Source organism: Cololabis saira, chromosome 6 (genome assembly GCF_033807715.1).
Source record: "Cololabis saira isolate AMF1-May2022 chromosome 6, fColSai1.1, whole genome shotgun sequence".
NCBI classification, from domain to species: domain Eukaryota; kingdom Metazoa; phylum Chordata; class Actinopteri; order Beloniformes; family Belonidae; genus Cololabis; species Cololabis saira.
Window position 1 is genome coordinate 4,540,123 of NC_084592.1, and position 14,940 is coordinate 4,555,062.

The window sequence follows — 14,940 nt, forward strand, 5'->3', positions numbered from 1 at the left end:
ACTTCTCACAATGCAATGCAGCTGTGTTTGGCTGCTAAGTGCTGCGCAGATACGTAATTATAATAAAAATAATAATATTATGGTGTCCACCAGTCTTAATATTATGAGAATAAAGTCGTAATATTACAAGAATAAAGTGATAACTTATGAAAAGAAAGAGAATCTTCTCCCTGTGTTAAAATGAGGAACATTGAGCATCTTGTGAAGTTATATTATATATTTATAATATATTTAATATTACGACTTTATTCTCGTAATATTACGACTTTATTCTCTCAACATTATGACTTTAATCTGGTAATTTTACGACTTTTTTCTCATATTATTATGACTTTATTTTTCGTAATTTCCATTTTTTTTGTCTTAGTTTGGCCTTAATACTCTGTGGGACCTGTTTTTTCCTTTTTTTCTTATTTTTTTCCTCTTTTTTTCGTTTTTTCTCTTTTTTTCTTCTTTTTTTCTCTTTTTTCTTTTTCTTCTTTTTTCCTTTTTTTCTCTTTTTTTCTTCCTTTTTCCTTTCTTTCTCAATCTCGACACTTTGACTTTTTTCTCGAGATTGTACTTCAACATTAATATCGACATTTCTACTTTTTTTTCCGAAATTTTGACTTTTTTCTCGACATTTCGACTTTTTTCACGAAATTTTGTGTATTTCCTCGACATTTCGACTTTTTTCTCAACATTTCGACTTTTTTCTCGAGATTGTACTTCAACATTAATCTCGACATTTCGACTTTTTTCACGAAATTTTGTCTATTTCCTCGACTTTTTCCTCTTTTTTTCCTCTTTTTTTCCTTTTTTTCTTTTTTCTTCTTTTTCTTCCTTTTTTTCTCTTTTTTTCTTCCTTTTTCCTTTCCTTTTTAATCTCGACATTTCGACTTTTTTCACGAAATTTTGTCTATTTCCTCGACTTTTACCTCTTTTTTTCCTCTTTTTTTCTTTTTTCTTCTTTTTCTTCCTTTTTTTCTCTTTTTTTCCTTTCCTTTTTAATCTCGACATTTCGACTTTTTTCTTGCCATTTCGACTTTTTTCTCAACATTTCGACTTTTGCCCCTGCCACAGACTGCTGTATCCCTGACGTGTCCAGGTTCTGGCAGCGCGGCGTGCGCGCCCCCGCGGCGCACCGCAGCGGGAGCGCGCACGCAGCGTCCCGGGTGGGAGGAGCCAGAGTAAGATGGCTGCGCGACAGGGAAGAGTGTTGCAGGAATCATCAGGAATCATCTGATGGGATGTTTATCTGCCCATAACAGGATGCTCAGCTGGCCCCATGGAGCAGCGCTTCGTTCGTCAGTCCCCCCGCGTCGGCCCGGTGTAGCTCCGCGCTCGTCCCTGCGTTATTTGGAGGCGGTTGTCCCGTTTGCTGCTCTGACATTGTGGGATTGAACCAGCGGCTAAGTCGCTACTAGCGACATCCTGCAACCCCACCAACCCGGGCCCTGCGAGCTGCTGCCCCCCACCCGGCCCTCACACTCCCGGTAGGTGCCCACACCAGCCCCCAGGCCGGCTCCAACAGCATGTCGACGCTGCAGAGCCGTGGTTCTTTCTGCAGCACTGACGGCTGATTTATGGTTCCGCGTTACACCGACGCAGAGCCTACGGCGTACGGCGTGCGTCGCCGCGTAACCTACGCCGTCGATTTCACGCGGAACCATAAATCAGCCTTAACTGGCTGCACCGTTCACATGCGTTGATTGTTGTTTTCCATTGAGCTTGATTTCTGCTAAGGATCATTTCAAAAAATACTAGATCTTCATCACTAAACCGGTTTGGTGTGCAGCTGTGCGTGCAGGCTGTCAGACCTGCAGCTGTCAAACATCAGCCCTGCTGGTTTCTCTCCTCACGAATCTGTCATGTCACTCACTTTCCTGCTAGAATGGCCTCAAGACTTTTAGAATACTTTCATTATACACGGGTACAGTGAGATTAAGAGCAGCATCACATCTCCAGTGCAAGACAGTGCAAACAGATAAGAAATATAAATAATATAAAAAGGTTAAGGTGCATTTTGAATGGTGAAATCAAGACCTGAGATCCTATCTACAGATACAGTAATAACATAACTACACATGTGGTGAAATATTGCACATATAGGCCGGGAAAAAGTATTGCACGGTAAAAAAAAAAACAGTAATGAAGACATTCACATGTTGTTCAGGGCGACTAGGGCTTTGGGGAAAAAGCTGTTTTTCAGTCTGTTAGTTTTTGACCTGATTACTCTGGACTTTTACTTATTGCATAGTTAGAAATTCACATAACTGAAGGGACGGGTGCAAGATAAAAATCCTTTGCCTTTATGCCCAAAATGTGTTTCTAGAAAAGTTTGGACCTAATAAAGTAATACAATCTTTAACTGCTTTCTATATATCCTCAATTCACCTCTCTTAACTCAGTCAGGTTGGAGATCAAATGTTAATATTTGACAGTTGGATGCGAGCTTGATGTCTTCTGAAGGATCATTTCAAAAATACTAGATGTTCATCACTAAACGCACCGGTTTGGTGTGCAGGCTGTCAGATCCTGCAGCTGTCAAACACCAGCCCTGCTGGTTCCTCTGCTCTCCTCACGAATCTGTCATGTCACTCACTTTCCTGCTAGAAGGGCCTCAAGACTTTTACACAGGTGTATGATCCAGGTGCCATAAAGTAAAAATCCAGTCCAGCAGTTGTTCCAACCGGTTACTAAACCAGCTCCTCTGCAGGTAGATGGTAGGTTGTTATTTTAATGTATTTATTAGATTGTTGTTTGCAGTTTCCAACAAGTCAAATATCAGTCACTGTTACAGGCAACAAAGCAAACTTTTTCTCCCCGTTCTCCCTCCCATCCCCTCGTCCCCTCTCCAAGTTGGTATAAGAAAAATGGGTTAGAATAATAATAATAATAAAAATAAAATATAAAAAAAAAAAAATATATATATATATATATATATATATATATATATATATATATATATATATATATATATATATATATATATATATATAGAGCAAAAGAAGGAAAAACATTAATAGATATAGTATTGATTAAGAAACACGTAAAAATAGATAGATGGTAGGTTATTAGTGAAAACACTTGTTTTAAATGTACTGGCTGATCCACAGGTTACGTATATGTTGTAATGAGCAAATATCAGTTTAATGTCAAGAAAATTATTTGACTAAGTGCTTTGAGACTGACCCATTTCAAAATTGGTCTTAACTATTTTGGATTGTGTAAAAAAAACAACAACATTAAAGCACATCAAGTGGTGTATAATCCAGGTGCCATAAAGTAAAAACGCTGCCATGTTTCTGGATCAGTCTGTACATTTAGATTTTAGAACAAGTGTTTTCTCTAACAACCATCTACCTGCAGAGGAGCTGGTTTAGTGATGGTTGGAACAAATGCTGGACAGGATTTTTACTTCATGGCACCTGGATTATATACCTGGATTATACACCTCTGCACTTTTACTTATTGCATAGTTAGAAATTCACATAACTGAAGGGACGGGTGCAAGATAAAATCCTTTGCCTTTATGCCCAAAATGTGTTTCTAGTAAAGTTTTGACATAATAAAGTAATACAATCTTGAACTGCTTTCTATATATCCTCAATTCACCTCTCTTAACTCAGTCAGGCTGGAGATCAAATGTTAATATTTGACAGTTGGATTGGTGCCTGAGATGTTTTTGGACTGTTGCTGTAGGAGAATCGGAAATAGAAGAAAAAACTGCTATGATTTGAGACAAATTCAACTTTATTCCGGATGATTTCTTAAGAATCCAGGGCTGTAACATGTACTCGTCGTGTAGAAATGTTTGGCATTATGTTTATAGAAGGTTGTTATTGTGAAACTGTTTACACAGTGAAAGTATTTATATTGATGAGATCTCAGGAACATCAGGCGTAAAGGAAATGAATCATAGTAAGTAGGTGGCTATGGCTTGTGGTGCACAGTTTCAATTATCTTTGCTACTGAATCAAACTCTAAATAAACAGGTACATTATTTTAGTCAGCGGTTCTGTGTCAAACATCTGTCACAGCTGTTGAACTTTATTCAGATTTTGCTGCCATGTATTCCTGTCTTATCTTCCTAGCTTTGTCTCTGTGCGCTCTGACACGGTCTTGAGACAAACTTGAGACGTTGTGATCCGAGGTTTTGCAAGCGAAACCCTGGAGTAAAGTAAAGTGAAGTGCTTGATAACCTCACGTCTTTCCAAAGCCACCTCCCTACTCTGGAATCTGTGGCTGAACCTTGAACTCTCTTTATGAGCCATTCTTTTTTTTTTTCTTGTTCCTTTTGCTTCAGGTGTCGAGTATATGACCTGCAAATATAAAGCATTTCCTGCATGTAGAGATCAGGATGTTTTGTCTTAGACTTGATTTTCACTTCACTTTACATCCGTTTGTTTGGATTCCGTACAGGTCTTGAGCTTCTTACTTATGATGACTTACTGTATGGGGATTTTTTTTTTTCTTGTTGTGAGAAGCATAAGTGCCACTACATTTATTTTGTTAAGTGAATCATTAAGAAAAAAGCAGACAGTTTTACCCTGCTGTTTTCTTTAGTCAGTATGTAGCTACTCGTAAAACTGTAAGAAGGAAAAACTGACTAAAGAAAAGCACTGAGTCTTATTGATTTAAGGACATATAGTCAGACGTCACCTACTCTCTACAAATCATACAACGTCTGTTCCCATCATGTGGCCACAAATAGAACCTAATGTGTTTGCAGTCTGCGTTTATGTTTGCTGTACATTTATCACCGTGGCACCAAACTCATCTGCCCTTGCTGCCTTTTTTATTTTAAACCTTTCAGCTCAGTTGAAAGGTTTAAAATGCTCCCATTTATTTACTTACTTTTACTTTTTGCTAACCTGCTGGAATCCAGTTTAGCTCAGAGTCTTTTTGAAACTGAGTTAAACTGCATTTTATGGAGGTAGATTTTTTTTGTCTTAATTATTCAATCAAAAAAAAAAAGATTGCTTCAATCAAAAAATATATTTTCAATAAAAAAAAAAATCACTTCAATCAAAGAAAATGTCTGACCAATGGGGAAGCATCCGCCCACTGCAGGATGTTTGTGTCAAAATGATTCAATCAAAAAAAAGACTTAAAATCGAAAAAAATATTTTAAATTAAAAAAAAAGTGTTCAAATGCAATTTTTTGGGTCTCAAATATTTTTTTGCATTCAAACACTTTTTTTCTTTGATTGAAAAAGTTTTTTTTTATTGATGTGATTTTCTTGACAATATTATTTTCTTTTTAAGCAACTTCTTTTTTGATTAAATGATAAAGACACAAATGTCCTACCCATAATGGCCCAAACACAAAAAAACACTACTTCAATCAAAAAAGTTTAAGTGAATTTTTTTAATTGAAAATATATATATATATTTTTTTTAATATTTTTTTTTTATCCCGGTTTTTTTTTCCCATTTTTACCACCCCGTGCTCCTACCTAAGTGACAGTCCTGGGCAAAAAAAAAAAAATTTTTTGATTGAAGCAATCTTTTTTTTTTATTGAATAATCAAGACACAAATCTACCTCCATAGCATTTCAGTGAAATGAAGTTGCGTGTCATGCATTCAAGGAATATGCTAATTCAAATGAATATTTTACTCCAATATGTCTTTTGGCTTGACATATCCATCCATGCATCATCTATGTCAGCGTGTTCCTGTTCGGGGTGGCAGGGGTTGCTGGAGCCGGTCCCAGCTGTCTTTGGGTAAAAGGCATGAAAACACCTGGGACACGGCCACGTATAGACAAACACACACAAACACGGGCAAGTTGGAATCACCATTTAGCCCAACGCACATGTTTTGGGGCAGGAAAGAACCAGGGCACCTTGAGGAAACTCATGCGAACTCCTCACAGAAAAAGCCCCAGCTGGGATTCGCCCCAGCAACCTTCCGTCTCCGAGGCAGCCGTGCTACCTTTGACTTGAAAAATGATTCTCAAAAGCTGGTTATTCATCACAAAGCTGGGTTTCACAACGCTCGTAGTCAAGAAGTAATAAATAATAGTGATAATAATGATCTAAATACTCAAATACTTGTTCATTCATTTCCCACATATCCTTGTAGTAAATCACCAATTGTTGAAATTAGGGTGATTATTTTCGTGGGCACAACATGATAGTTTAGTTTATTTCGAACATGTAAAAAAAAAACAAGAAGAAAAGATAAGAAAACAAATACAGGTGGGCATTCCACCACATAAAGAAAAAACCAACATCAAAACACATATTTCAAGTTACATGTTGGAAAAGGAGTGGGAGGAAGTATAAACTTATTTAATCCCACCCCCTTTCCACAACTAAATATAAATTATATGTCTGTATTTATTCTTTATACTATACACTAATTTGTATAAATATATATCATTTTTACAAAAATAACCTGTTTAATACAAGATTTAAGCTCTATCATAAATATAATATAACTATGATATAAATATAATATGTATATCCAAGTATATAAACATACAAAGACAACGTGACAAAATAGCAGAACAAACACAGTTTTTACTTTTATACCTCAAATAAACCATTTCTTTATATTTCTTCTTAAATTGTTTTATGTTTGTACATTCTTTTAACTCCAAATTCAAACCATTCCACAGTTTAATTCCACAAACTGATACACAAAAACATATTTTTGTTGTACGCATGAATGAAGATTTGAAGTTTAGGTTTCCCCTTAAATTCTAACCCGCTTCCCTCCCAGTTGATGATAGAAGTGCACGTTGTGGAGAAGCAGTAAATATGAAACTCTGGTGGAGAGCAGCTCATTTCATGACCTCACTGGAGAAAACCTTTTAGAAATCATATTACATCAGCAGCCATAAGTAATCTGATTAGATGTGCTGCATGGAAAAGCACAAGTCACTTATCTCTATTAGCAGGATCAAGAAAGCAGGAAAGGGTTTAAGATATTAATAACGCAGCATCAAGACATTTTTTTCAGTGACTAAGATAACTTTTCAGTTCAATAATCAACAAATTTTAAGGATAAATGAACATCTGAAACTTGTACTTAAAATAAGAATGATTTATGATTAAATAATCTGCGACTGACATCTAAAGCCAGATTGCTCATGTGATTTCCTGCTCCTGTAAAGTCGGCGTTCGCCTTCAGGATCAATCCTAAATCGATTCTCATATCAATTCCTAAAAATCGATCTGTATGTCTAAAGATCTTTTTTTTTTCTTTATTATTCCATTTTCGCCCGGTGAAGTTTAATCCCAGCAGTCCCGTCATTTAATTCCTGCATGCGCGTGGTGTGAAACTATCCAACAGTGTTGCATAACTACAGTCATGTAGTTCAGTTAACAGCTCAAAAAACATTTTTAATAACACTAAACCAAATCAGTATCGGATTGAATCGTGATATTCGATTCTGAATCTTGAGAATTCGAATTCAATCGGTTCTTGACATCTGAATGGATCTGGAATGGAATATGAGCTGTAGTTTTTATGCTGTTATCAAGTTTCCATGGTAACAGCATACCAAGTGTATGTGTGTGCAGGAAGAGGATTTCATCTATACTTAAGTTTCAACAATAATTGAATTCCATTCAAGAAAACCTTCTCAAACTCCTGAAGGGAAATCATATAAGATAACAATAACACAAATAATAGCCCAACATGAACGTTATTGGCCTGCTAGAGCAGTGAGCAGTGACTACCCTTTTTTTTTTTTTTTTTTTACTTTGTCTGCATATATATTAATGGTTAATACCATGTTGGTAAAAACCTGAGGCATATATATATATATATATATATATATATATATATATATGTGTATATATATATATATATATATATATATTTTAATATATCATATAATACATTTTATTAACAGGGTTCGTACATTTTGAAAAAACCTGGAAAAGTCATGGAATTTGAAAATGTAATTTTCAAGGCCTGGAAAAGTTTTGGAAACATAAGTTCATGGAAATGTCATGGAATTAATTTTTCTCACTTAATGATAACATTTAGTAATAACAGCCTATAAGGTAGATTTAAAATTGACCAATAAATATTTCGTATCGAAAAGTCTTGCGCGTTCTCACGCGTGTCGTGCCGAGCATCAAAACATACACTACATATACTACAACATGTTGCTGGTATATCAGTGTTAGTTTAAACAGATTTTTGTATAAAACCATTATTGTTATCTTTTTATTTTTTTTATTTTTTATATATATTTTTATTTATTTATTTATTTATTTTATGTTTTTAAATGTGAAGGTGATTGACTACCCTGACTGCAGCCGGTATTCTTTTACACTATCAGATCACAGTGTCAGATGTGTTTGCACACAAACAGGAGCTTTAAAGTAAGCCAAAGTAAAAGATGAAGATGTGTAAGTGCTGATAGTTTGTTTCCGTGTCTCCACAGAACAGCGGGCCTGCCCTGACCGGCTATGGAGTGGTGTTGGCTCCCGACTGGATGACAGGCTCCGCAGGGAGGACAAAGTTAGAGGTTTCTAAACCAGCTCCGCGCTCCGCTCACATGCACCCCGACTGGAAGTGACAGCTCATTCAGACCATCGTCTTCTCCTCCTTTTCTGTCTTTGGATACGCATTTTTCCTCCCCTATCTGCCAGTCTTCTTCTGCTTCATCCTCCTCTTTTCCACAGCTTTTTCCTTTTTTCCCCCCCTTATAACTTTTCCTTACTTCTTGCCGTGTGTTACACGTGTACTGGGACGTTCCTCCCTTTCCCCGTGTCCTGCCGGGTTCAGCATGAGCTGGCTGAGCAGGCTGAACCCGCGGGGCCCCGGGACCCGGGCTGGTCGGAGCGCTGCGCCCTCCAGCCCCTGCATGGCCGACCCGGAGACCTGCCTCATGGTGTTTGAGAACCACTGGAGACAAGTGAGACACTTACCTTTTCTTTACTCCATTTTTCTTTTTCTTTCCTCAATTTCTGTTTTTTGTGTGTGTTTTGTTTGTTTTCAATGGCCACGGTTACATGATGGTTTTTAATTCAGAATTAATGATTCCAAATCAAATAATTCAGAATTAGGCCACGTTTACACATTCCATCATTTACACGAGATCGTTTTCAAAATCTCTTCATTTACACAAACCTGCATAAATATCTGTTAAGGTGCTATGAGCAGCCAAACCTACAGGGGGCAGTGTAACGAGAAGATAAAGTCATGCTAGCCAATCAGAATCCTGGAAAAAAAACATCAACAAATGACACGAGTAACTTCCAGTTACTTCCAAGATGAACGAGAGTGTTTCGTTTGGAGTGACAGAGAAGTGGAGTTACTTTTAAGTGTGACTTTAGAATATAAAACAGGTAAAATATGAGAATATTGACGGTGGCCAAACTAATTGTAAACACAGGTCGCACTCATGACGCTGGTGACGTTTCTGTCTCATAATGTGATGTTCTGAAGCCTAAATGTCCGTTTCCCTCTGTTTACAAGCTAACGTGAAGACAGAGTTTTTGCAAATCTCCACTTTGGCTGGAGTTTTCAGAAATGATGGTTTTTGGAGACTTTGAACAATTTTTGGGAGGTGCACATCAGTTTTTACTCATTTTAAATTGGATTTCATTTTAATTCTGAATTAAAGAGGAATTAAACTTCCCATGTAAACACACTGAATGAATGATTGTCTGTCTATCCGTCCACTGAGGCAAGGCAAGTTTATTTGTATAGCACAATTCAACACAAGGTAATTCAAAGTGCTTTACATTAACATTAAAAGCGGCAAGACACAATTAAACAGTAAATAACGAATAAAATGAAATAAAATGATAAGAAAATAGGTAAAATAATAAAAAAGCACAAGTTGTTAGTCAGTAAGGGCAGTAGAGTACAGCAGGTACATCTCATTCTTACAATGGCAAGAATTATGTTTCTATACGGTCAACACGTACAAAGAGTGGGTCAAATAGAGAGAGAGATGTCCTGAGTGCAGATGTTCACACATTCATCTGGCTCTGCCTGAGCTGATGAAAGTAGTTTATACTTTAACAGCAGGAATGGCTGTTGTCCAATCGCTCACGGAGAGTTTTATGTGCTGAACAGCCTTGCCACTTCCTGATAGTTGAAATTACTTGGAGATAATGTCAAACGGAGCTGCCGTTTGGCCAGTGGGAGCGATGTAAGCTTTAAAACTGTCACCATAAAGCTTTTGCATGGATTACTCAAGGAGGAATCCTGTGAAAGTCGATGGCAGCGCTGGTTTTTACAGGGAGCTTTGAACTCACCACCATACACCTGCATTTTCTCTGCTTTTCTAGTTTCAGAAAAGTTATGTGCCAGTAACAGCTTGGCTTCCACTATTAATTTAGTAGAAACCCTGTGTGCATTTCCAAACCCACCGTTTTTGGGTCTTGATCTGTGAAATGGTAGTACACAAATAAAACAAGTGTGGCAGGGTGTATTTGTGCAATAAAAAGCATTTTGTTGAGACACGTTTATGAAATTTGTCCCCACAAGAGTTGTTTACTGGGCGACAGGCCATCTCTCATTTTTAGTTACCACACATTTCTAAAACGCACTCTTTTTCTGCTCAAGCTGCAGCCACATCTGCAAGTCATCCTCATTCATGCTGACTTGCAGAGTTAGATCTCACCCCGGATTAAACGTTGTGAAACCATTTTTTTCAGAAATAGTGTTTGAACTAGAGAAACATGGACACTGGCCACGGTTACATGATGTTTTTTAATTCAGAACTAATTATTCCGAATTAAATAATTCAGAATTAAACTATTTTCCTTCGGGTTTACATGGAAATAGTAATTCTGAATTGAGGTTTACATGGAAAACACGTTTGATCGGCTTTATCCAATTCCTCTTAAGGTCTGGGGGTTTTCATGGTCGGGGGCCAAAGCTAAATTCCCATTAAATGCACTGCTGGAAGGTGATGTTGTGGTTTCATTTTAAGAGCCATTCCAAGGCTGCTCCATTATTCTTGTGTGCACGTTGACTTTTAGTTTAATCTTTTCAAAGAATGTTATTCCAAACCTACTCAAACCCCTAAAGAAGTTTGTTTTTAAGCTGATGAATCAGTGCTTGCTGTTTGTTCATTAGGAAAGGTGAAGCGTCTGCTTTTGCTCAGGCTGTGCAGCATGGACTAAGAAACAAAAATCATCTTTGTATTTTAATACGATATTTACGGAAGTATTAGGGCCATGCAGGAGAAAAAATATTTGAGAGGGGAAGATTTTTTTTTTATTGTGCACTCGAAAGGTCGAAATGTCCAGGAAAAAAGTCGAAATGTCGAGAATAATGTTGAAATACAATTTCATGAATAAAGTCGAAATTTCGTGAATAAAGTCGAAATTTCGTGAATAAAGTTGAAATGTCTCTAACCAACTAACTAAATTACATCCTTGGAGTGTAACGTTAAAGGTACGTTTCTGAAGTTATGCAACTGCATATGTGTGATATGTGTTTCAAATCAATATCATCTCAACATTTCGACTTTTTTCTCGATATTTCAACTTTTTTCCTCGACATTTCGACTTTTTTTTCAAAGTGCATAATGAAAAAAAAATCTTCCTCCTCTAAAATATTATTTTTATTTTTCCCCCGCCTGGCCCTAATACTCTTCTGTAGATATTTGATATAGATTTTGAAATACATTTTACTTGAGGCCACACAAATGATCTAAAAAACACTACACCGTATTTATTAACACGTAACTGAAAACATAACCTGTAAAAGAACCATGATATGTAGTCCAGGGGCCAGAGCCCAACATTTCACTTGTCAGCACCACTCAAGGTGACCAAACTTGCTTATATTGTTTGAAAAGATCCATGTCTGTAGATGATATTTTGGTATGATAACCTTCCTGAGTGGCAGCTGTGTCATAGTTTGAGTGACATTATGTGATGATTCTATACTTGGTTAACCTTCTTAACACTATTAGTACAGCGGATTACCAAAAAACTGTGCACTTTTTGAAAAAAGCATGAAACTTCTACCACTGTTAGATGATACCATGAGGTTTATTTTCAGATGTGGAGGACAGTCAGATCTGACCCCTGAGGCCCTGGAGAGGTCAAATTCAAAATGGCCGCCAAAAATATTGAAAAATGCTTAACTTCGGAACCAAGCGCAGTAGAAGAACATTTAAGATGTCATTTCCCACTAATTTCTAGGTGCCCATTCAGTTGGTGATACTTTTGAGACCAATAGAATTCAACAAAATGCCTTTAGATCAATGTCAAGGTCAATTTATCCAGACAAAGGGAGGCGAAAGACGGAGAAAGGTGGTTTATTTCCCAAATAATGAAAGTAACAAGTGATTTTTTTATGATGACAAGAATTATTATAATAACTTATATTAATACAGCACATAAAACCTACTGTAAGGTTGCATAACAATCAAACAAACAATCATGAAGGACTAAACCCTAACACAATCTCCCGAACAAAAACAGAGATCAGTACACACAAGTGCAGCTTTGACACATGTGCAACGTCCAGTGCACCCTTTGCGGCAGTTACACCGGATCAGCTCATGGCAAGATTTTGATGCTTCAGGGAGAGCTGTCCAGAATGGCTGCCACCCAGTGGATTCTTTTCTCCAACCCCAGTCAGATGGGTCTGGGATGTTTGGATCCAAGACCAGTGACTGGTTCCATAGGTTGGCCTGAAAGCAAGTCCTCTTGATGTGCTCCTTGAGGGCTGCCTGGGTTGGAGCGATGTTCTCCAAAGTCCTGGACTTCTGGGAGAAAAGATATTTCCTGGCATCGTTTACCTCCATGCATGCACTGGTTCGGTCGTACATCAGCACCACAAATCGTTCGATCAGTGACCTTGATCCTTCACTGACCTCACTTGGCATGGCCAGGAGTTCCTGCAGAGCATCAGTGACCTCTGGGAAAGAATTCCAAGTCTCCCAGGCTGTCTTCTTTCCTCGGCCAGCAAATGCAGACACAGTGTCACACCCAGTGAAAGCATGAAAGACGGGGAGAGTCAGGCACTTGGCAGGAGTCATTGTGGCAACAATTTGGTGAATAGGAATGTACCTGAAGCTCGGTCCAACACCAAAGGCAACCCACAGCTCATCAGGAGCTATTTTGCTGAAAGAAGACACTGCCAATACAACCACGTCTGTATCAACTGTACGTATGGTCACCTTCTTACAACCCTTCTGCACAGCATCTGCCGCATGCAGAAGTAGCCGAGTGTCAGCCTCCTCTTGCAGGCATGGGGCAAGGCAGGCCACACATGAGTCAGTAAGAGAGCAGAGCACTCCAGTTCCATCAGTTGCATACAGTTCCTTGCCCTGTGCAACAGGCAGGCGAATGGCTTCTCGTGTCAGGAAAGAAAACAACTCTGTTTTGTTGTCATCGCATCGAAGGAAGTCCTTCCAGTTCTTGGGCATCGCATTAAGGGATGCCACTCTTCTCCTCATGCCCTTCCCCCTTTTCTGCCTTGTTGAGGCTTTCAGACTGGCAGATAAGTATACATCCCAAACAAGGTCAACACGGGAGCTTACATCAAGTTGAGCAGAGATGTATGGTGCAAAAACAGTTTCACCATACTCTTGGAATGTTCTTGATGTATTTGGATTCAGCATTTGAACCACAGCTGCACCATCTAAAATAACTGCATCAGCCACGGGGACACTCTTGTTTTCGGGCAGATTTGACTCCAGACATCGAAGCAGATCAGCTTTAACCCCAAGCCGAAGTTTTCCTCCACTTGACAGAGCTGGGGGTGCTGCCTGGTTTTCATGGGAAAAGAAATTGTTGATGTCGCCATCTCTTGTTTGACACGAGATGTACATCCTTGAAAAAAGACCACAGTCACTCTTCAGTGCAGCAAGTTGTGCCTTCTCTTTTGACTTGACCTTGACAGGTGGCCTGCTGAACAGTGGCAACTTGTTCTTTGGAAGAGGATGTGTGATAGGTGTTGTACACTTATCCAGCCTTTCAGTCACAAACTTAGTGTACTGCTCCTCACCAAGGGTAGCAATTCCTCTTACAGTGTCAGCTATTTGGGTATCCACAATGTCTCTTGTGTCAATGACTAGAAGATCCTGGCTGTGTTCTAGAAAGGGATTCCCCATCTCTTCCAGCACTGTTACGAGTGCTTGGACCTCCTTCAGGAATGTGACTTGTACTGCAGGTTGCTGCTCATGGTGTCTCGAGTCACTAGGTTCACACTGTTGCTTTGTTGCCTGTTCTTCAAACTCGTTAGTGATCCTTGCGATCTCTGGCCCAGCTACCATCCAGCGTCTCAGTGCTCCTGGATTCCCAGTCAATCCAATTGCTCCTCCAGAACCTTTCACCATAGCATTATTCTGTTCATGGCACTGGTCGATAGCCATAGCAGAGAATTTGTTGGTGGTTTTGTGTACTACAAAATGTCCTGACATGAACTCTGCATGGACATCTGGGTGTCTGTCCTTAAGGGCCATCATGTCCCGGATGTGCACGGACAGCCACCTGCTGTAGTGCGTATGATCAAGGGCAAACATCCAGGGCATGACCTGTGTAAGGGATTCCACGTACAGCTGGAAGTTGCCTTCTCGAATGGACCTGATGTACCGTAGAAGGAGGAGCTCCAATGACAAGGTCTTGTACCAGTAGTCAAAGTGAACACTGGCCTTTGCTCGCTGAATACACCACTCCTCAAAAGATACACTGTCAGACGGCATGGCATCGTCATTACCAGATATGCGTTCATCAGTGTAAGCTTGTTGCAGGAGTGTATAGAGGCTTGCAGCCGTGACCTGGTGTGCATGACGGGTCTTGGTGACATGGTTAGCATGTATGAAGGAATTGGCAGTGCCTGAACTTGCAATGTCAGCCTGGACCAGGGCATTGGTCCAGCCACTGTCTTCAAGCCAATCACCTAGCAACTTCAATATGGCCATTTCGATGTGTAAACCACCGAACATGACCACAAAGTGATCTTCTCCATGGGTGTCCGGCCAAGTCCATTGCACTTGTTTAGCAAGAGCAAACAGT

At 38.9% G+C, this 14,940-nt stretch overlaps 1 protein-coding gene across 1 annotated transcript in view; it reads left to right on the forward strand.

The window, feature by feature from the left end:
• Positions 1-8,678: 8,678 nt before the first annotated feature.
• The window catches only part of fhip1b (FHF complex subunit HOOK interacting protein 1B), a 38,284-nt gene continuing 32,022 nt past the window's right edge, over positions 8,679-14,940 (forward strand). The window contains exon 1 of the mRNA XM_061723073.1: positions 8,679-8,864. Coding sequence (XP_061579057.1) covers positions 8,736-8,864 — 129 coding nt within the window. The 5' untranslated portion in view covers positions 8,679-8,735. The remainder of the gene's footprint in view (positions 8,865-14,940) is intronic.